This window comes from Mya arenaria, chromosome 9, assembly GCF_026914265.1.
Source record: "Mya arenaria isolate MELC-2E11 chromosome 9, ASM2691426v1".
NCBI classification, from domain to species: domain Eukaryota; kingdom Metazoa; phylum Mollusca; class Bivalvia; order Myida; family Myidae; genus Mya; species Mya arenaria.
The window spans coordinates 8,040,354-8,062,794 of record NC_069130.1 but is presented as its reverse complement, the minus strand read 5'-3'; the positions used below and the strand labels follow the sequence as shown (position 1 = coordinate 8,062,794).

The 22,441-nt window shown below is 34.9% G+C and overlaps 2 protein-coding genes across 2 annotated transcripts; one reads left to right on the top strand and one right to left on the bottom strand.

Annotated features, from left to right (window-relative positions):
• Positions 1-1,270: 1,270 nt before the first annotated feature.
• Positions 1,271-11,265, bottom strand: LOC128203486 (succinate dehydrogenase [ubiquinone] iron-sulfur subunit, mitochondrial-like). The gene is made up of 9 exons (XM_052904914.1): positions 11,133-11,265; positions 10,059-10,127; positions 8,310-8,368; positions 7,168-7,311; positions 6,139-6,214; positions 5,807-5,929; positions 3,601-3,710; positions 2,736-2,850; positions 1,271-2,080 (listed from the first exon to the last, which is right to left on the bottom strand). Exons 1-9 carry the CDS (start codon positions 11,193-11,195, stop codon positions 1,982-1,984), a joined length of 858 nt encoding a protein of 285 aa, XP_052760874.1. The 5' UTR covers positions 11,196-11,265; the 3' UTR covers positions 1,271-1,981.
• A 1,802-nt stretch (positions 11,266-13,067) lies between these two features.
• Positions 13,068-22,145, top strand: LOC128203405 (uncharacterized). The gene is made up of 4 exons (XM_052904811.1): positions 13,068-13,523; positions 18,733-18,958; positions 19,861-19,940; positions 21,061-22,145. The coding sequence occupies exons 1-4, from the start codon at positions 13,310-13,312 to the stop codon at positions 21,717-21,719; spliced, it is 1,179 nt and encodes a 392-aa protein (XP_052760771.1). The 5' UTR covers positions 13,068-13,309; the 3' UTR covers positions 21,720-22,145.
• Positions 22,146-22,441: the final 296 nt, after the last annotated feature.

Sequence of the window (22,441 nt, the reverse complement as noted above, 5' to 3'; positions counted from 1 at the left end):
AAAGCTAGGGCATATTGCAAAGTATGCCGGAAAATATTTCCAAATGATGCGATAAAAAAACAATGTGATCGGTGGAAACACAACAATTTTCCAAATGATGAGAAAAAAAAACAGTGTGATCTGGGGAAATAAGACGTCGATTCATTTAGGACGTCAGTGATGCCGGATTTGAAAGACATAAGATTTATTCGAAGCGGGAAATGTTCTCCAATGGTATAATTTACTTGATGAAAGTCTTAATTAAATTGATAAAAGAACAAACATTTCACTCGATAACTATTGCGGACAACTAGTATTACGCGTGTGCGGTATTTTGATATGCCTTTGTTAAACAGAGACTGAAGTTAATTTATTCAGTTTTCATCAGCAATTGAACATGTTCATATAATTAAAATGAGAGAAAAGTGATGGATGTGAGTGATGTTATACTCGTGTCCGTATTCAAGTATAAGCTTTGCTTTTTCACAATGATCCCCAAGTTATATGCCAAAAAACCATCAAAATGTCAAGAAAAAGAGCCATAACTTAGCACTTATTGGGTGCAGAAAAACACAAATCCCAGGTGCAGAACTTCACATGCTGGTTAACACTCCTCCGAAATTTTAAGGCTCATGCACATTTCGAGATATGCCTCATACTTGCTCACATCAACAAATCTAGACTTGTTTTGAGGTATTTGTCGATTTTTGCAATTCTGGTGTCTAATTCTTTTAAGGCTCATGCACTTTTGGAGATATATGCAACGCAATTTTTCATGCTCTATAGACTATGTTAATGTAAATCAAGGGTCACAAGTCTTAACATAATTGGTGCAGCCACACACAAAACCCGAGATGCACAACTCCTGATGCTGGTCAACATTCCTGTAAAATAACATCACTCTGGCTGATATTATGTTGGAGCTACGCAGAGACAAGGATTCTAGACGGACGGACATAATACTCTCCATTCAGTCAAAGGGCATACAGGAGACGAAGCTCAAGAGGAGACATAATGACTTCAATATGATATTTGGTCACCAAAATTTTAAGTTTAACATTATTGTTTATAGAATCAGCTGACACGCCTACAGTCGAATGTATAAATCTTGGATAAGTTGTCCACATGTTATCTTTGGTTTGCTCATTTAAATGATTTGATTGGTTAGTTGTTATAATTGAATAATTTTGACCAATCAATGAACATTTTTGCAAACTGGCCAAACCAACAAATCAACCAGTTGTATACATGCTGAAGGAAAACATGAATACTAGCTAATAACAATTCATGATACTCTTACTAAAACTTTATTTACTTTACAATTAACAGTTACATGCCGATGTCTGATAACATTTAATGTCTCGTAGATCAGAATAACAGGTAATTTACATTTACATGTATTTAACATTATATGTTTTTACAAATTTGGAGCTGTTCAAGATGTTTGTTTTTTTTCATTTACAGCTTAAAAGTACATTTATTCAGGTGTTCAAAACATAATAACTTGTATGGTCGCCCACAAGGAATTGTCAAATTGTCAAGCAAAGCCAATTATTGTTAAACATATCTGAATATAAGCAAAAGTTAAAATTTGACAAGAACACCAATAATGGAAATTAGAGCTAGTTCCTATCTTTAACAAATGTGAATACAATAATACATAAAAAGATACTTTATAAAAGCACAGAAACTAACAGGATTTTTTGTAAAACACAACAATAAAGTCAAATCATTTTATGTCAAATAATTCTAGGCTTCGCAATTTCAGCTTGTTTTTTACACTAGTCAGGAAAAAAATAAAATAAGAATTAGCAATAAATACATTCTTTCAACCCTAAACCAAGACAGGCTGTGGAATAACGTTTCTTGTAAAAAAGTTTGAACTCAAATGACTTTTTATTAAAAGGAAATCCAATCAATCCATGATGTCTTAAATTTAATGTTTGTTCAGTCACTGCATGCCAGCTAGCGGCAATTATCTTCTTTATCAGTACACTAGGAGCTAGTGCGCTTCGGCGTTCACCTTGGCCTTAGCCTTGTTAGCATCGTAAAGGGCCATCAGCTTCTTCATCTCACCAATAGCCAGACCGGGGTTCAGTCCCTTTAAAAACAAATTTTATGTATGAAATCAAAGGTAGAAAGTCAATAATTCAGTTCTTTTTAAGATGCAGCACTATTAATCCCAAATAAGATTTAACACATTTACTACAATCGTTTTAATACACCAAAAAGGATGAACAAATGTCGAAAACAATGGTGCTTATGAAGGATACCGAGTTTAATTTGAAAGAAAGGTGCAGAAAACACAGTATTTCTGACTTATGAGACGATAGTAGATTGCAGTATATCTTTGAGCATTCACCAATCATTTTATGTTTTAGCGTATTATAAAAAAAAAAAAGTTATAATCTTGTTATCAGTAATAAATATTTTTCATAAACGCATTATTAAGTAAGTATTTGATGGTTTATCACTCAAAATTTATGTTTGTTATACATGTGTATGTACTGATTTTGAATAATAGTGTCACTTTAATTAAATCAAGGGTCAGACCTTCATCAAAATCAAGGGTTCTGTCTTTTTTGTGAAAAAGGTTGCTGTTTCATACATGTAGTGCATGCTTTAACTAAATCAGCTCAAAATGTATATATACATTTAATGATGTGACAGCAAAAGTTTAAATCATTTTTGCCATTTCTCATTTATCTAATGATATAAAGCACAGTGGCTTTACATAAATCATGTGTACAACTCACCTTGGGGCAAGTCTTAGTGCAGTTCATGATGGTGTGACAACGGTACACGGAGTAGCTGTCCTCCATCATAGCCAGGCGCTCATCAGTATAATCGTCACGGGAATCAACCATCCACCTTTTAAGTAGATAATATATTGACAAATTTTTTCACTTAGCTTACATTTTACAATGGTGCAAATTTGGATAGTGAGTTATGAAGTCAATATTTTTTTATGTTTTCAATCAGCTTAACATAGGCATAGCTGTCCTGTGTCGTTTTGTTAATATTATTACTGTAAATATTAACTTTTTTTGTCATAAAAAAAATGTCCATAACTTTCATGTTTTTCTTGGTACCATTTGAAAGGAGTTAATGTGTACAAAAAACCATGTCAAAGCTATACAGGAAAATGTATTGCAAATATTTTTCTAGGCATTGGAAGATTGCATAATAGGCTGTTTCAAGATCAATGGAATTAAAGAACAAAAATCAAAACTGCAATAACTATTTTCATAATGGTTTTATGTCATTTTTTCCCCATGTAAGCAATCAGCAAGCAATTATGCCCTTTCAAATGGTAACAATTTGTTTTTTAAGTCATCAAATATTTAAAACGGATCGATAAAATGTCATGTTTTTTCCTACATGGGATACCCTCACTCCTGAAATATAAGCATGTCATGGCTTGCTCTAGGCTTTGGTGTGTATAATCATAAACATGAGTGCAATTTTTGACAAATTCCAAGCTACATGTCTGTAAAATATCTGATTATTTTTCTTAATACTATCCCATGGCAACCTACACTTGACATGACATTACCATCCACCTGAACGTTCACTTTGACACAGTGAGATACTGAATGCAAAAAAACAATTTACACCCACCTGTAAGCCTGCATGAGGACAGCAGGTCCGAGGTACTTGTCAGAGTTCCACCAGTAGCTGGGGCACGATGTCGAGCAGCAAGCACACAGGATACACTCGTACAGGCCATCCTGCGGGGAATAATAAAAAATGTAGATATTCTGATATAAGCTTGAAAAACGCTCATTTTTCAAGTAAGAAGCCCTTTGTACTCCCATTAATACATAATTGCATTTGTGAGTAGTACAGAATGTGTTACAAGTCCTTACATGCCCACCAGAGTCAACAAAATATGACTAAAATTCAATCAATCTGATATGTCACCTGTCAGGTAGTAATGTTTTATAAATTCAGATGTTTCCATATTATATTATAATAAATTAAATACTTTTTTTGAATATATCATTTAAAATCAATAAATGCATGAAAAATTGATAAGTAAAACAGTAAAAGTTGAAATATAGTTGTATTTCCTTTGCATGGCCATGGGATATCATTGCAACATGCTTCTGTTGTCATTCTTTAATGCCGTCCAGGCTTCATTTTTTCATGGTGTTAGCCTGACTCGGGGCAATAAAAAAAGAACACTAGACGGCATTTTAGAATGACAACATGGTTCCGATGTCATTGCTACGGATTTTAAGTGACATTGGTCAAGTTTTGACAAATACCGGCACATGAGCCTTAACTTGAATAGTGTGATCTGTTTATTGAAAACAAGTGGATATTATCCCCATTACCATTGTTACACCATTTGATAAAGATTCGATAAGAAATGACCATGAGAGGACACTCAAAGTGAATTTGGTCATTTCTTAACAATGTAAGGGCCATTACTCCTGAGTGAATAGTTAGAAACGGCTGCTGATAAATCTTGGTAGATATTACGCATATAAACAATGCAACCCGTTCTCAAGATTGACAAATAACTTGTCTAAGAAATGCTCGCGTTTGAGAGCTGTCAAAAGTAAAGTGACATTGGTAAAATTTGTCTCATCAAGGACCTTAACTCCAGAGTCAATAATGATCTGAATGCTAATGAAAATCAGATATTATTCCAATATTTCAACCAGGATTGGTAAAAATTTAATAACAAATGCAGAAGTTAATGAGCTGAGTCGAAAGTGTGATGCTGTGAACTAAGAAGTCGCTGATGGACAACATGAAGCAGGTGACATAAAAAGTATGATGATATTGAGCAGAATTACATCAAGTATTGGTATATTTTGGGGATTCCTCAAAGTATAATGCCCAGGGCTCGACATTAACGGTGGTCCGATGGTCCGGGACCACCAGATTCATGGTCCGGACCAGTAGAAACCAGTTCTGGCTAGTCCGACTGGACCAGTGAAATTTCCAAGAAGAAATAATTTAATCAGAAATGTTAAGCACGATCCCTGACTAAATCTGACAATATGTATAATCCAACAAATAAATGCAGTGCAAGCAGCGTTTGTTGTTTTTATTTACATTTCCTTGCGCATGCGTTACATCTGCGACTGGAAGTAAACAGCACAGAACAGTTTACGATAGCTGTGAAATCATCGGAATTAGGTCAATCTTTATTACGATGTAAAATTCCAATAACTTATTTTAGCAAATCATTTCGTCCATATTTATAGCATTGAATTTGGTTTTTAAGTATTTATCGTATGCATAGTAAATTAAAGCCATTTGCTAATGTGATTGACAAATTTTAATGTACATTCAAGTCAGATATGTACTATATATCTTTTATTGCTGCCTGATAATCCAACGTATATTCTAGTCAATCCTCATACTATTGTTTCATTGTTGTAATGTTAACCAGTTAAAGTTTTATATTAAAATTAAAAGCTCACTATTATTTTCATCATGTGTGTATATAATAAACCTTCACAGGCAAAGAATTAAAATCATATCATCAAAAAGTATCAATTTGGTCAGGACCAGTGGATATTAGGTCAGGACCAGTAGAAAATATATCTACTAGTCCGAATGGACCAGTGGATTTAAAAGTTAACGTCGAGCCCTGATGCCACACAAATGCACAGCCAGGAGTAAATCCTTTTATTATATCAGAGGAGGGGCATCAAATATAACGCTTGAAGGTTTCTTATAGTAGCTGATTATACGTTTTAGAACACTTACACTTCTATACACCTTTAAAATTAAAGTATGGCTTGTAACCTAACAGAGGCTGGTGACCTATACGAACTCACACACACATAAACACACAGTAACCCACCAGTTTTGCCCGGTCCGGCACACTCTGCAGGTAAGATTCCTTTCCAATATCTTCCTCTGTTATTCCCTTCTTTTTCAGGTAGGGCTCAATACTTTCGTACTGGGCATAGAAGTTTGCCATGTCCTGGAAAGTAAATAAACATGTTTGATGGAAAGAGTTAAGTTTTCTATTACATTTGACTCTGGGTGTACTTGTCTTACACTACATAAGGGACAATGATTTACTCACGGTTATATGAATTAAACATTTATGGCAAAGTTTCAGTTTCTTCATGACAACAATTCTGGCTGCATATATAATAAGCACCATTTATTCGATAATTATAGTCTTACCGGGACCAGATCCTTGATCACGTACATATGGGGTAGAGGGTACACCTTCAGAGTGGAGCTATTGTCATTGATCTTGCTGTAATATGGAAAATGTGGTTAAATAATTTTGCTTTAGCCTGTTAAAGGATAAATTCAAATATTTTATAATATAAGCTAATACATGCTTACAACATGTCAGAGAGACAATTTCGTGATTTTGTCAAGTCTCTAGTGTCCTGGATAATGCCTATGTTAAATGGCAAAATCATATATTGAATAATATTACTAATCATTGGCTTGAACTGCATACATGTTTGTATTATGTTGAATGAACCAAATGTTGTACCTAATTTAATTGATAATATACTATACTAAGATTTGAGTGCAGGACAAAAAACTATGAAACAAGTACAAAGTTCATGAGAGAACAAATTATCATATCGACCAATGAAGAATTTCAAATCAATACCTAGTGTGTGTCACGAATTGAGTACAAAGTTAAACTTGCAAAATCAAATGCAGCTTTTGCCTAAATTGACCAATTAAGTTTTAAAGTGACACTCCTAAGTCTTATTCAAAATCAATACATACACATGTATATCAACCATAAATATTGACTGATAAACCTTTACTTCTTACTAAATAATGCATTTATGGAAAATTTTAATAACTGATAACAAGATTGTAACGGTGTATTTAACAGCGGAAAGCGCAAAAATATTAAATTAATGACTGGTGAATGCTAAAAGATTTACTGTGGTCTGCTGTAGTCATATAGCTTAGAAATACCGTGTTTCATGTTCATTTCTTTCAAATTAAACTCGATATCCTTCATAAGAACCATTGTTTTCGACTCTTATTCATCATTTTTGGAAAATTAAATCAATATTAATAATTGTGATCAATCTTATTTGGGAGTTGGAGTTCATCTTCAAGTTTTGAATTACAGTTGTTATAACAACTAAAAACAATCAAATAGAAAGCCCAATTGTTTGATATGTGCATTAGCAACTACTAGCATTAAGATCCAAAGAAACTTATCCCACTTACCACAGACAGGCAAGTGTGTTTTCTCCACCAATGTTCATTGAACACGAACCACAGATTCCCTCTCGACACGACCTTCGGAAGGTCAAGGTCGGGTCCACTGTGTCCTTGATCTTGATCAATGCATCCAGTACCATTGGACCACACCTAGATGAAGTGATAAAGGATATGATAATACCACAACATTTAAGGCTAGCTGTCTACTTATAAACCACAGGGGGGAGAAGAACAAGACCAGTACGGATAAAAAATTCGTCCAAATCATCATTGATCATCGAAAAGTCAAGCCATTTTGGCCATTTTTTAAATCAAATTGAAAACAGTTCGTAAAATAGTAACAAGGAGGTTAGAAACAATATCAAGCTCCATCATAATATTAACTAGTAAACTTAACAATGAATAAATGTGAATTGAATTATGCTCTGTTGTTGTATATTTAAGAGTAACTTCATTCATATCTAGAAGTTTTAAGCTGAATATATTATCAAATAATTTATATTGTTTTTGTAGTTTGTTTTGGATAAAAACGTCACAGAGCTATACTCAATTATTGCCATTGCAATTTTTATTATTAACAACCTAAGTAAAAACAATCACTTTTGGACTATAACTAAAAAATTATACTCATTGTTTTATCTCTAAAACCATTATTAATGAAAAAAGTTTTTTTATGAAGAATAATCACTGTTTAATATCCTAATATTTGCCCGTTTTCTTCCTTCTTACTTGTCAATGTAGGAATTTATAAGCAGAAACTACATTCAGCATATTTAAAAGGTACAAGTTGAATCTAAAATTTGAGATTGCTGGAATCGTATAAGACTAAATGCTTATAAATACAATAGGAGCCCCAGATACAGGAAACACATTCTTCATGTAAGACAGAGACAACACTCCGAATTGTTAGTATTCACAGTCATCAAAATAAGATTTTTGGATGAACAAGTCTGAATTCTTACAGTACTATTTGGAAAATAAATTGCAACAAGCCTGGCTAAATGCAATTTAGATTTTAACCCACCCTTTCACCAGTGAAGGGCACGTAGGCTTGTGTTGATGAAGAACACTGTAATCGGAGTGATTTCTTTGTAATAAAAGTTGTCAACATTGAGAACTCAAGATAATACCGTAGTTATAATACATACTGGTTAAGGTCCACCTCATAGGTCTGCTGTCTGGGCTTATCCCCGGGCTTGTCCGGGTCCTGAAGCAGTTACAGTTTAAATTAGAAAAAGGATCCATTTATCACCTTCTTGTCATCAGTGATATTTATCAATCCACACTGTGGCTTACTAAAGTAGCGAAATGATAAGTAAAAGAAATATGCCAACAGCAGGGAGCTGTTACCTTTATACACATGACAAAACATTGAACACTCAGTTCATTTAAAAATGCAAACGTTTTAGGGTACCAAAGTGTATTTTATTTTGGTTCTTATCAAATCAGTTCTGCCAAAACAATTCATGAATAAACACATATAGCAAAATACAAAATCACCTTTGCACTAGGATTTTCAGATGGTTGTTCAAACTGGTAAGTTTTGTTCATTTTTTTCTGTTTAGGAAAGTATTTAAGTTGATTTGGCTGATTAAACAAGGTTGTTAAGGTTAAAGCTCATGCAGAAATGGGTTAATTTTCCAATTTGATTTTATCAGTTTGTAAATTTTCTGACTAATAGGCAAAAAATATATTTGGTTAAAAAAGGAAATTTCATTTTATCAATTCATGTTGAAACTTCACTTACAATCTTAACATTGTGTTAGTAATCCTTCAAATTATCAACTTTCAAAGCTTGGCACAAGATTCTCTTAAATATTTGTGTGTGAATTTCAAATTCTTTCAACTCAATATGGCACCCTAACACAACTTGCTGACAAGAAAAACTCAACTTCGTTAATTACTTTATTCCAGTTATTAAATCATAATTAGGGCAAGCAGTCACGGCCCAGTCAACACCTCGCTAATTATTGCAGAATTTTATTGCTTTCACGGATAAACAATGACATCCTTTAACTGTTATGTCTCTTATTAGCAAACAATTTTAATATTTAGCTCAACAGCCTTGTTGTTGCGTAATTATCGTGTTAGTTTTAAATATGCAAATCGTAGAATTTTATGTTGTCGGAAAGTCACGTGAAATGCAAATTTCGTAATGACGTTTACGCGCTAAAAATAGACTTGCTTTCGGTTTTGTCGCAATTTGTAATTTCTATAAATGCAGCATTCTAAGAGTTCAAAAAGTGTCAAAAAGAATAACAGAAATCAAATAAATAGGATTAAACCCCATTTGATAAGGCTTCTAATATGTTGGCTGGAGTAAAGAGTAGGTAGACAAATTTCTATTAGGAAAGTTATGGCCCTAGTTTGACAATGTATATTTCTGAGTTTCCATTTATTTTAAATTTATCTCATAATTTCACAAATGTATTCTTTTATTATATGCAGGCATTAGACTGAAATCCACATATTGATGTTTATGTCACATTTTTTGCAATATTTTTTTATTTATATACTAGTCCATATACAATGAATTTTGTCAACAGAATAACAATTTGCTATTAATATCTTGTGCTTCATGTACAACAAAATGTTATGATTTGCACGACAATGTGCTAATTAAATGCAATTTAAGGCTCTTAAAATGCTTAAACCCCATGAGCTTCAAGGGGCTTCGCCCCCTTGGCCCCCACAAGGGCGCTGCCCTGGACCCGTAAGGGGGCCTATCGCGGCCCCCTTAACCCCCCCGCGAAAAAGTGGCGACAACTTTTTAGAACCCAGGGGGAACCCTGAAATGTACTGGAGCTTTCTTCATGAAGTGAAAGTAATTCTGCACTGTGAAGAATTGACTTTTCCTACATTAGCATTGTAAGGTTGTTGTTTTCATGCCAACTTACAAATCTGTAGATGGAGAATTTCTTCATTCTTGCGGGCTGGGTGGCTGCAGCTGTCTGAGCACATCTTGCCTGCAATACAGAGTATTTCTTAAAGCAGAATGCTCATAACTTGTAATAATAATAATAATAATAATAATAACTTTATTTAAAGAAGGTAACACATTAAGACATAGGCATCATATTATAAACAAACATAACACACGACTTATTTACAATGTGGCCTTCTGAAAGAAACATACACACGCACACACACATAAATGCTAAGAATGAAAACGCAAGCAATAAATCTATGTTATTTCAAAAGGGTATGTATTAAAATGTTATACCAAAACATAAAGAAACATGAATATAATACATTAATAATAACATCAATGCCGAACAATACATCAATTTGTACCTAAAGGTTAACAAATCGTATCATTAAAATTTATTAACTGAGTAAGTAGGACAGTCACACATGTATTTTACACCTTACTCGAGATATATATAATGTAAAAACAATAGTCATGGAATTATGCATACAATTCTTACAACAGTTTTTGCAATTGATTATGTAAAAAGAACTTCTTGCAGCAGGCTTTAAATGACTTTTCCGTGTTCAATATCTTCCACATCTCCTTCATAAATAAGGAAAATAAAGTAAACTTGTTAATCTATTCAATATCAATGCTTTCAGCTTCATTATGCAAGTCTAAGAAAACAAATGTTATGCAAGTGTTATTGAACTCTACATGTATGACTTTCTTTTGTTGTGATTATACAACACAGTCCCACACCAGTTATGTAAGTTTACCATAAAACCATCTTAAACAGTAATAAACTGAGAATTTTTATTGAAACCAAACTTAAGTATCAAGACTAAGTAAAAACATTAACTCAAAACGATGTTATACTTATAATATTAATAAAATATAAAAGCAGATATTTGACAGATCAAGTGACCTTGACCTTTAATAAAAAAATAACACAGCAAGGTTATCAAGAATTTAGTATAAAATTAGCCGACTATGACAAAAAAACTGTCAATATCTGACTTCTTTAAATACATTAGATATATAAAGATGTAAAATATACCTGGACAAGTTGCATTAAAGCCGATTTCGGCTGCAAAAGTTTAACAAGGTCTCTGGCTGGCATCGTTCGTCTTCCTACGACAACAAGCGAAATAATCCGAATGAGACCCGTAGTTGTCAAAACGGCCAAGCACGCAAACGGTCTTACTATTCCCCGTACATTGTCCGTATGTGTGAAAGAATCGTATACGTATACCACTCTGCTGCATACATAATTATAAACAGCTGCGTGGCGTGCATATACACAGCGCAGGTTTAATTCTTATATAAAAATCGCATACCGAGCTCTAAGGTATCCAGTAATAATATTAAATATCTTAAGATTATAATTCTTACGATTAAGTATTAGTTACAATTTACTCATGGTTATTTATAACATAGGAACATATATTTTCCTTTATTAATTGTAATCGATAATGAGAATGGCTGTGCGTGACCCATGATAAGGGTGGTATAACCACACAATCTGCTCCTGTGTTATGTCCTGTACTAAGACCAATCACAATCCTACTCCAAGCTGCTTTAGCAGCATACTGTATAATTGTCACAAAGAGTCTTTATAAACGACCCGCTCCCTAAAAATACTCAATTGAATAGTTATGTAGATAAATTAAAAAGAAAAACACATAGTAAATACACACATTTCAGACTATTTGTAATTTAAATTTCTCGGAAGAAGTTCCCCTAACGTCTAAAGCCTATTGTTTCTTTGGAGGGGCGCATGCCAAACACAAGGATTACCCATACAACGTCAAATCCTTGATCCACCTCATATATGAGATACATGTATATAGGTCACAATTCCCAGTCACATTGAGATAACTCGAAGATAAAAATGTTAAAACTTTATCATTTTGTGAAGAACTCGAAGGACTGAATTACTTTTTAACATAAAACGCAAATAAATTATTAAGATACTAAGTTTACGAGATTTGTAACCAATCGATATTAGGTGGGGTTTTTTTTATCTAAATTCTAACTATTTTATATAACAAATCAGTTATTTGTGAACTTGTATGTACACTATAATACAAAAAATGAGTACGCATGTTCTTTTCATTTTCAATATCAAGAAGAATAACGTTTATTCAATAAATCGCGGGTTAAGTGCAAGACAGTTTTGATTTGACAGAAATTAAAGGCCGGAGTTACAAAAGACTTGCGCTAAGCTATCGAAATATTCATTATTTTACAATATTGGCAGTTATTAGTTTTTGAACAGGAACTTAAATTCATTATCATAAGATTAACAAGGGTGACACATGCAAAATACTGTTTATTTTTTTACAAATAATTAAATATTCATGTCATTCCGTATATAGCTATCACACATTAAATACCACGATAATTTTCATAGTTCACGCGCAATTGATGAGGATGGTCTGATGGTCTTTCTAGGGAAAGGATGTCAAAATGTCCGTCAATTAAGCCGCATACTTGTCAAAAGAAATATACAGCAAACCCTGATACAAAGACGGCGAGTATGTTACTGGTGCATTAATTTTTGATAGCAGAATGTGGGCATACTTTGAATAGTTAACTTTATCATGTCATACGCCCATTTAAAATATAACATGAACATAGCTTTAATCTGTTTTCACTAATAAGTATTTAAAATCTTTCATACAAGTAAATTTCTTGACCTAACGGTCGCGTTTTATTTACAAATACATCCATACGTTCTTGAATTTCGTAATGAAATTGGGGCTTATGTAATGGAAACGTATATCATTATGGCGCATTATCTAAAAAAATCTCAATTTTATCCCTTAGTGGTTAAATAAAAAAAAAAAAAACGACAAAAAATTATATGAGTATACCAATTCACAAATATAACATTGCGTCTCTTAACAAGGGTTTAGATCTTGACAGTATGATTTAGTCTTACAATTGAGAATGTTACCTATGTATACATTGGTTGTCACTTTGACAACGCACAGCTGTCATTCAAAACGCACGTCTCCCAGTTTAATTGTTATCATGTCCTTACGTTCGAACGTAAACGTCACGGGCGGATATCTGGTTAGTAACGACTAAACTTTCATGCAAAAGGATACACTTGTAAAATAGAATTTATAGTGCTGTTATAGTGGTATCATAGCTCGGTCTTTTTGTACAGTCGGTACTACCCTTTTCAGGATTTAATGACGTTTTATAGACTGTAACACAAAAGAAACAATGGAAAGGATTATATACCAGTTGTTTGTGGTGCTGCTGTTCGCGTGCTACATAAATTCTCGACCTAACGGGTCCCCGAAGAATTCTTGTTTTTACATGACGCCCCGCCATATTCATCCCCACACTTACCGGAAAGTTTTCCCGACGAAGGCGATGGGCCTTTATAACATTACAACTTCCGCCGACGTCTTCCGACCGGATAGACCAATTCGAGGTAAAAGGGGTACTAGATTTTGGATATTCAAATATGTTCATTCATTATTACTGTTTTGGAAATTTGAAACGTTTGAAGGGGTTTTCAGCATTGAATGATCTTGGCTTTAAAAATGAAGTGAATTCTGAATTATTATAATTTACATCAAAGAAAGTCGACTGCCATCATCACGCATTGTATTATTTTAAAGAATCAATATATTGAATAATCTCAGCGTTAATTAATGAAACGAACCGCATGTAAAGGAAAATGCCAGATGCAAAAAATGAACGCAAATATAATAATAGTGTAAAATAGCACCAATAAATAGTTGCCATACGTCTTATGCTCAAAACAAAAATACGAGAAAAACAAAATTCTTTTAAGCATCAGCATTATCATAATCATCATCGTCATCGTCGTCGTCGTCATTATTATCGTCGTCGTCGTCATAATTATCATTATTATCATTTTCATCATCATCATCATCATCATCATCATCATCATCATCATCATCATCATCATCATCATCATCATCATCATCATCATCAACAACAACAACAACAACAACAACAACAGCAACAACAACAACATCAACAGCAGCACTATCCCACCACCACCACCACCACCACTTAAGTAATATCAGATCAATTTACTTGATTAAAGAAATGTCAAATATTTCATGAGCTTATGCAGATTTAAGAAATTTACATGTTTTCTCATCTAATTAATGCTTCCATATCTGTATCTTCCTGTATTTTGCAACTCAAATATGCATGGATACTAACGAGAGTGGGCCTTAACGTTTTAACAATGTTTTGACGGACGGGATGATATGTTTATGACATGTTGATGTCTTAATGTCCCATCAAAGAACATTCTAGTATACCCTGTTTCGTAATGAAATGTCATGAAATCTACAATGTAATTAATATCACATCAATTATATCCTAATATACACTTGGCTTCTATATATCGTCCACTTTAATCAAATTGAGAAATCATTTATGCATTATCACGAATCTTTATGCGAGAGGGCCGTAACTGATGTTGGCCAAACTCGTGGTCCAATCCCCTTGCATGATGTTTGATATTTATTTATAATGCTGGTGTCAAATAATGTGTTAAACTTTGTAATGATACTGTTACTGGTGCCCCACAAAAGGTCGAGGTCGGCTTTGGCTCTTTAAGATCCTTAGTGTCTTACAAAAAATCAAGGTCAGGTTTGGCTCCTTATAACCCCTAGTGCTTCACAAAAGGTCAAGATCGGATGTGGCTCCTTATGACCCTTGGTGCCTCACAAAAGGTCAAGGTCGGGTTTGGCTTTTTAAGATCCCTAGTGTCTTACAAAAGGTCAAGGTCGGGATTGACTTTTTATGGTCCCTGATGCCACAAAAAAGGTCAGGCTCGCGTTTGGCTCTTTGAACCTTTCCTGTAAATGCCTTGTCATCATTTACTTAATGCGTTCATTCAATATCAGCCTCGATAGAAATTTAAAGGCATGTTCGGATTCGTTATTACTTGAGATTGGTTCTTCTTAAACGGTACTTAAGGTTTTGTTGTCTAAAGTTAATATGCACATGTACTATGAAGAAAACAGTATTGCAGTCCACATACATGACAGCCCACATGTTTGTTTAAGGTTTATAATGCTTATAAATGCAAGCAGAATGGTTTTATCCATAGGTGGCATTATCGTTCAGTGATCGTGATTTTTGTTTTCCAATATAATTATATGCATAATAATTTACTGCCCTGCCACTTGTGCGTAATTTAACAATCTACCCCATCATGGAATATGAACGAAGCTCTGGACGTATTTGAAACTTCTCTGGTTTTCTTCACATATGTTGCAGAACAAGTTTGAGATGATGGAGAAAATAATGAGGGTTATTTGTATATATCAAAATAAGGTGTCAGAGTCTGTTTTCACCCCATGTTCATTTTTTTTTAAATATTTTAATGGGGTAAGCCGAACTGTTTGTTAAAAAATACTACTTAAAAGTTGGAAACAGTAGATTATTCCTTGAAAGTTGTCCAAAGCAAAAACAGGTTTGTGCCAATTAATGTTGCTTAACTACTTGACCATTTCATGAAATTGGACAAGAGGTGAAAACAGTCTGAGATACTTTATTTTAATATAATTATATAAATATATATACATTTATGACAAAGAAGAAGTCCACAGTCACTGACTGCTACTGCCACCTGTGTTATATTATGGAACCAAACACACGATATAATGCCTATTATATCAATGCACGTCATCTACACAGTGTCATCATTTTAGGAAATAAACTTTCGCTTAAACAATCGACATATTGTACGGTTACCATTTTCTTCCCTATTCAATGCAAATACATGTAACCACAAGTTTATTAATAAGAGTTTTATAACCCCAGTGCTCACTTAACATACACGTTTTTGTTATAAATGAATATTTGACAGTGGATAATTGACTGAATTGTTCATGAAATGACAGCACTATGACAGGTTTGGTGAATTATGGCGTGTTACTATTGTTAAAACCAGCCTACTACAGCTAGGGATCTTGACAAAAACAAACGTCAAATAAAGTATGTCTATATTATTGAGTGACGTGCATGCATTTCATTTACTAAGGTTTTACTGTTTTAGCATTATATATATAAAAAACAACAGTTAATCATTTCACCAATGGGTCACAGTGCAAGCTCGTATTTCAATAAGTATAGTGCACTTATTGGGTCATGCCCTCCCCATCCCGACTTTTGGTACGTGATATGGAGGCAAATTAACATTGTGTGTATACCACGAGATAAAATGCGTCATAAATGCTACGTCGAAAAGCAACATTTTGCTTTGAATGAAGACATAAATCAAAGATAAAAATTTCTTCAACATTTTAAATGAAACATAGCGCGAAAAACCTTTCCACAAAACGGCCGTCTGACGGAACAATGTCAAAACACTATTTTGGAAACAGGTTCGTCGAAGTGTTTGATGAAACTTCGGTAAGCAGAAATACAAAATTTGTCAATATTTGGTACGCAGCCCATTAATTATAACACTTGTGTTTAACAAAACCCGCCATTTGGTTGGAAGAGAGTTTCACCAATGCACCTAGGCTAAAGCCGGTTTCTTATTCAATAATCGAAAACATGACACAGAATGTTAAAGTAGATGGAACGATCAGTGTAATGGTTCTTGCAAAAAAAAATATATGGAACTCATCACCCTTTTCTTGACTATTACACAATGTACAAAGTGTATTATCTCTTTGAATACTATAATAAAGACCTTTTTATATTGGTAAATTAAAATGCAGACATCTAATTTTACAAAGAACTAAGCTTAGTTTTTTGGAAAGCATATTAAAATAATTCTCTAATTTCAATTCAGTCTTACAAATTCTGAAATTCAAACACTGACACGTAGATTAGTCAACACGCTGAAATGCAGCGACTTCACTCGGTCGAGCATTAATAAGACATTTGTGTTATTTCGTAGAGATGTGCTTTTAATTAACACATGTTGTTGTAATGCTTTTTTGCTCGCTTCTGGACTGAAGTTGCTTCAATTTATGAGTTAAAACTGTCTCTATAATTGTTGTTATTTATGACCCACTTACGCAACGCCAAATGTTGTCCTGTGTTTGTTGTCATGAGTTTAAGTGCCTGTCAATGGTTTTTGCATAACCGGGAGGTGGTGTGGGGACTCATATACACTATATATGGGCCTAAAGGAGCGGGTGCTTCTACGCTAGCCTAGGCCGGATTGTTTTAAAGGGTATTTGAGCCCTAGAACACCTCCGACCATAGATTTATTTCTCCAGGAGACAACTTGTCTAAATCCACTGGTTGTATATTGATAGGTGCATTACTTTTATCAAATGTGATAGAAAACAAAAATAGGACAATGAAGCCCAATGAAAGACTACTGGAATGTTACAATTGCTTTTATTTCCTAATTTTACTTTCAACAACAAAGTATAACAGCTGTAATTACACCACTGTATACGTAATGGACTCATTTGTATAACAGAAATATACATTTTCATAAAATATCTTGTTTTGTAAGAAAACATTAATCAAAGAACAATAGTTTGTTGCTGTGCATCTGTTATGCGTTGTCATAAAATGTTGTTTTTCCCTACAGTTCATACATATTTAATTTGATGTTTAAGAAGGCCAGGGATAAATGAAATGTGTCTGTCTCTTTTACTCCCCATTGCATTCATATCAAATCTTGTAATTCAAAAGATATCAATTAGGAATTTCATTTCATATGTTTTTAATCATGTTTTGAGCTTATCCGAAGGAACTATGTTGAGCGATATTAATTTAATCATCCGTCACTATACTAATTCATAGGGTTAATTGCGTTTAAAAATCGTCAAGAAATAACGTAAGCAAACAATCTGGCGCACTTTCCTAGAAAACTACTGTTAACTGTTTTTTTCCCATATCCATTTAGATATATATATATATATATATATATATATATATATATATATATATATATATATATATATATATATATATATATATATATATTGTTCATTTAAGTGTATGGTCGCGATAAACAGTGTGTGTATACCACGTGATAAATTACGTCATATATATGTTACGTCGGAAGGCAATATTTTGATTTGAAAAATGACTTTAAACAAAGATAACTTTACTATTTCTTCACCATTTTAAATGAAACATAGCGCAGTCTATGCCGCTTACGAACCCTGCCTTCGGTATTTTACCAGAGTTTGATTGCGAGTTTAGTTTCTTTAAACACGTCGACAAACCTTTTGACAATACGGCCGTTTGACGGAGCACTGTCAAAACATTATTTTGGAAACAGATTTGTCCAAGTGTTTGATGAAACTAATCACGTTATCAAATTTCGGAAATATAACAAATGCAGGGCGCTTTAAGTGGCATAGACTGCCCTTTGTTTCGTTTAAAATGGTGTTGTTAAAGAAAAGTAATCTTTGATTTAAGTCTTCATTTCAAGCAAAATTTTGCCTTCCGACGTAGCATACATGACGTAATTTATCACGTGGTATACACACACTGGATAATTTTCACCTTGTAAACACCAACACTAAATTGTTCACAAGTGTTATATAGCTCTTGGTGCTCACCCGGCGAAATAAATTGCAATCTCATACTGAAACAAACAATTACCCTCTATTCAATAATTGTTGGGTGTTTAATTTTTATGCTACAGCACCTTTCTCAAAATTGTTTTTTAGTTACACTATGGGGACCACCCTTCAAGGGTTTCATGATGGTGGCGGCTGAAGAGGGGTCCAAGGACTGGCCCACAGGGATTTTCTACAGCGATCATGGAGTCGCGAACCGCATGGACTGCCTGTCGCGGGGAGATACAGTCACCCATCTGAACAACTCGTACAAGGACTCCGTGTCAGTCCTGTGGTACGGACCGGAGAGCATGAATTCAGAGCAGATCCAGTTTGTGTAAGTAGAAGGGTATACAGCAAAATTATTCTGGTCTAAATCTAGGACATTTTAGTCGATCTGGATTTGTGGTATTTTTTTGTATATTTTGATTTATAATTAAGGATATGCATTTTCCAAAACGCAACAACAAAAAACTAATAATTGGGTGGAAATTCCATTACATTGGCATTTTTGTATGTATAACCTGCTTATCGAAGAACTGTCAGTCGTCGTCGCCTGTTGATATCACTAACATTTGATTAAGGTTATACCATTGTTTCGTTCGAAAACAAATCCGTATAAGGGTAACTAGTACTGTGTTTCGATCCGGGAGGTTGTATTCGACCTGAGTTGATTTTTGCAGATTCGGATTTCACGAGGCGCCAGCCGATTGAAATCAAAATCCACAAAAGTCGAAAACAATACTCCGGATCAAAACACAATACTAATAACCCTATTGTATATACACATTTACATTACTGGTTAAATCACTTAAAGACACATGTTTTCATATAATAAATTTAATTTAAAATAATGATGTTATTTTGCTATCTGACAATGATACGTTATTGACGTGACGTCAGCAGAGTGGAATACGGCCGTATTGCACTACAGTCGAATACGGACTACCATATTTTGCTATATGTTTTACGTGTGGCTTTAGGCTGGGTATATACTAAAACGAGTCTTTGTGAATTGGCGCCCTACTGTATAATTAAATTGTTTGAAAAGTGCGTCTGAACTGAGATAATCTCTTAGTTGTGTACGCAACATACAACACAATGTTAAATCATTTTGGTTTACTTCTACGCTTTACAGGTCGTAGTGTTTTGTTGTATCATTTGCTTTCCAGTGGTTTATAGAGATTTATCAGTGAAATTAAAATGATATGTATCGATATGTTTTGTGTTTCTTTTCAGGGCTACAGTGGTGGTTAACCTGACCATCTACTACACCAACATTCGATCAGGGTTCATCCGACTCGACCCTTCCTTACATGGTACAGTTTGTTTTCAGTCCTAGAGGTTTTAGATATACCGGAAAATCACTTCGTGAATATAAACATCGCATAAGATTGTTTTAACTTAATTTGTAAGATAAATGTTTAGTTTATCGGCAAATATAGACGACTCATATGCCTCTACACGCCATTTCAGAATACTATTTTAATGGATAATGAAACTTAATTTAAATCGAACGATTTAGATGAGAAGATTCAGAACAAGGTTCATCAACAAAAATATAAACGTTCTTCTCACAATATTGAGCGTCATGACGTTGGCGTCACTAAACAACTTTGCACACGCAATACGGTGGACTATCTAATAACAACACTTTACATCGTCAACATTGCTCTTAAATCTTAATGTTCGGTATGCAAGAAGAAGTTTCGTTCACATGTTTTGCGGGGCGGATGAAGCAATCTGACCCGCGGGCACGCTACTTGGCCGGTAACTCGGCAAGCCTCGTAATCGGCTTCCACACGTGACCTCGGGTCGGATTTTTCTATCCGCCCGGCAAACATGTGAACGATACTTATAACACAACTATCTATAACTATCAAAATATGGTCAATTGTCAATCTCGGGATTACCTTTGAAAGGTCTGTGAAAATTTAGTAAGAAATCAAGGTTTCTCAAGGCACAGGTATATTCAATGGGCAAATAAATAAACAGGCTTTATGATCTAGCCTGAAATGACAATTCTCCTAAAAACAAGTTGATCCGAACATTGACTAATTTCATAACTTCCGTACCTTTACCTTACGCTTATTTCATAAAGGCTATATGCATTGAATTTTATTTTGCTTTTTATCAATTAGGAAATATCCGTTTACGTTTCAACGTGCACCATGCTACTATGGGGCGGGCTCATACATCCGCATTGAATCCACATCTGGCCAATTAAATGGTAGCCTAAAATCACACTCTTTATGATGTGCCAGACATTTACGAGACCTCGTGTCATTCAATTTCTTTTAATTTCTGCAAAATATAGTTTGTGACCACACGTTATATGGAATAAAGATTGGCGTAATGGTAAATAAACTCCATTCTCATTAGTCAAAGTGCATGCACTAGTTGTAAATGAAATTCAATAACAATGTCTGTCTGTTTCAGCTGCTACGGGGGTGGGTGCTGATGGAGGGGCCGTTGTGGCTGTAACAATTGATCCCTGGCTGCAAGGTTCCGTTACCCAGGCGCCCACAAACTGGTGGAACCGAGGCGGCACCGGAAACTCATGGGGCAGTGGGGCCAACAACGTATTAAACGGCTGGGGCGCAAATGCTGCGGGCACAAATGGCGGATTTGGAGGCGGTGGAAGTGGTGGCTGGAATCAGGGAAGCGGTACTGGAACAGGGCAGCAGGCGTCCTCTTGGGGCGCCGCTGGCGGTGGTGGCGACTGGCAGTACAGGGGCCAGGGCTCATTGACGAGCAGTCACATGGCTAATCCGCAGCCTACACAACGTAACCCTAATGGCGGCAGTCTTCAGTGGGCGGATGTCAACAATGGTGCCGGATGGACAGCCGGACAAGACAGTTGGGGTGGCACCCCGATGGAGGGACCTAACCCCAACGGGCAACCAGTCTGGCATTGGAGTTCGGGTCAGATAACATCACCGAAACCAAAAGGTGCTCAGGCCGTCGGTGCTGAACAAGCTACCGGAACTGGAACAGGAACCGGAACTGGATCGCAATGGTCAGTGAGCGCTCTTATGGAGCTTATCGGAAGACTGAGTGGAGCTGCGGGCACTGGTGGTCAGACTCCTGCTGTTTAAACAGGACCATCTACATACATATATTTTATGTATTATATATATATATATATCATATTGAACATTAGGTGGCAATTTTGTTAAAACTCTTGCTAAGTGTACCATTCTGTTACTGGAAAACAACATGTGTCACTTTTAAGAATGCAGCACGAATGCTTTGCTCACGGTGTTCGAGGTGATTTATAAGTAGCATGCAGCTAAGATTTCACATGTATTTATTCTACACAAATATTTGATTTACAATGCATGAACACAAAAGTTTTGTATACATAATGGATATTAACGATAATATGTATGACAATGTTTGTTTTAAAAGTATATTTCCAAATTAACATTTTAAACTTAAAGTTAAGAAATTTGCACCTTTTTATTTATATGTCCTGCAATGAATATGTGCAAAAAATGCTGTCGTTGATGATTAAAAATCAAAGATAACAACTAGTTTAAGAAACGAATTCTAAAGTTACATGCATTTAAAATGCTCACAGCCATTACGGTCCTCAAAGTCATTATGGCCCTCGTGGCATATTAAGCCCTCCGAGCCATAATGGCCCTTGTGGCATATTCAGTCCCCCAAGCCATCATGGCCCTCGCGGCATATTCAGCCCTCCAAACCATTATGGCCCTCGCGGCGTTTTAAGCGCTCGAAGCCATCATGGCCCTCGCGGCATATTAAGCCCCCCAAGTCACCATGGCCCTCGCGGCATATTAAGCCCCCCAAGCCA

Coding starts and splice junctions, on each gene's coding strand:
- LOC128203486 (XM_052904914.1), bottom strand. CDS start 11,195: ATGCCAGCCAGAGACCTTGTTAAACTTTTGCAGCCGAAATCGGCTTTA. Junction 7,312..8,309: donor TATGAGGTGGACCTTAACCA/GTATGTATTATA, acceptor CACTTCATCTAG/GTGTGGTCCAATGGTACTGG. Junction 2,851..3,600: donor GTCCTCATGCAGGCTTACAG/GTGGGTGTAAAT, acceptor TCTACTTAAAAG/GTGGATGGTTGATTCCCGTG.
- LOC128203405 (XM_052904811.1), top strand. CDS start 13,310: ATGGAAAGGATTATATACCAGTTGTTTGTGGTGCTGCTGTTCGCGTGC. Junction 13,524..18,732: donor ACCGGATAGACCAATTCGAG/GTAAAAGGGGTA, acceptor ATTGTTTTTTAG/TTACACTATGGGGACCACCC. Junction 19,941..21,060: donor ACTCGACCCTTCCTTACATG/GTACAGTTTGTT, acceptor TGTCTGTTTCAG/CTGCTACGGGGGTGGGTGCT.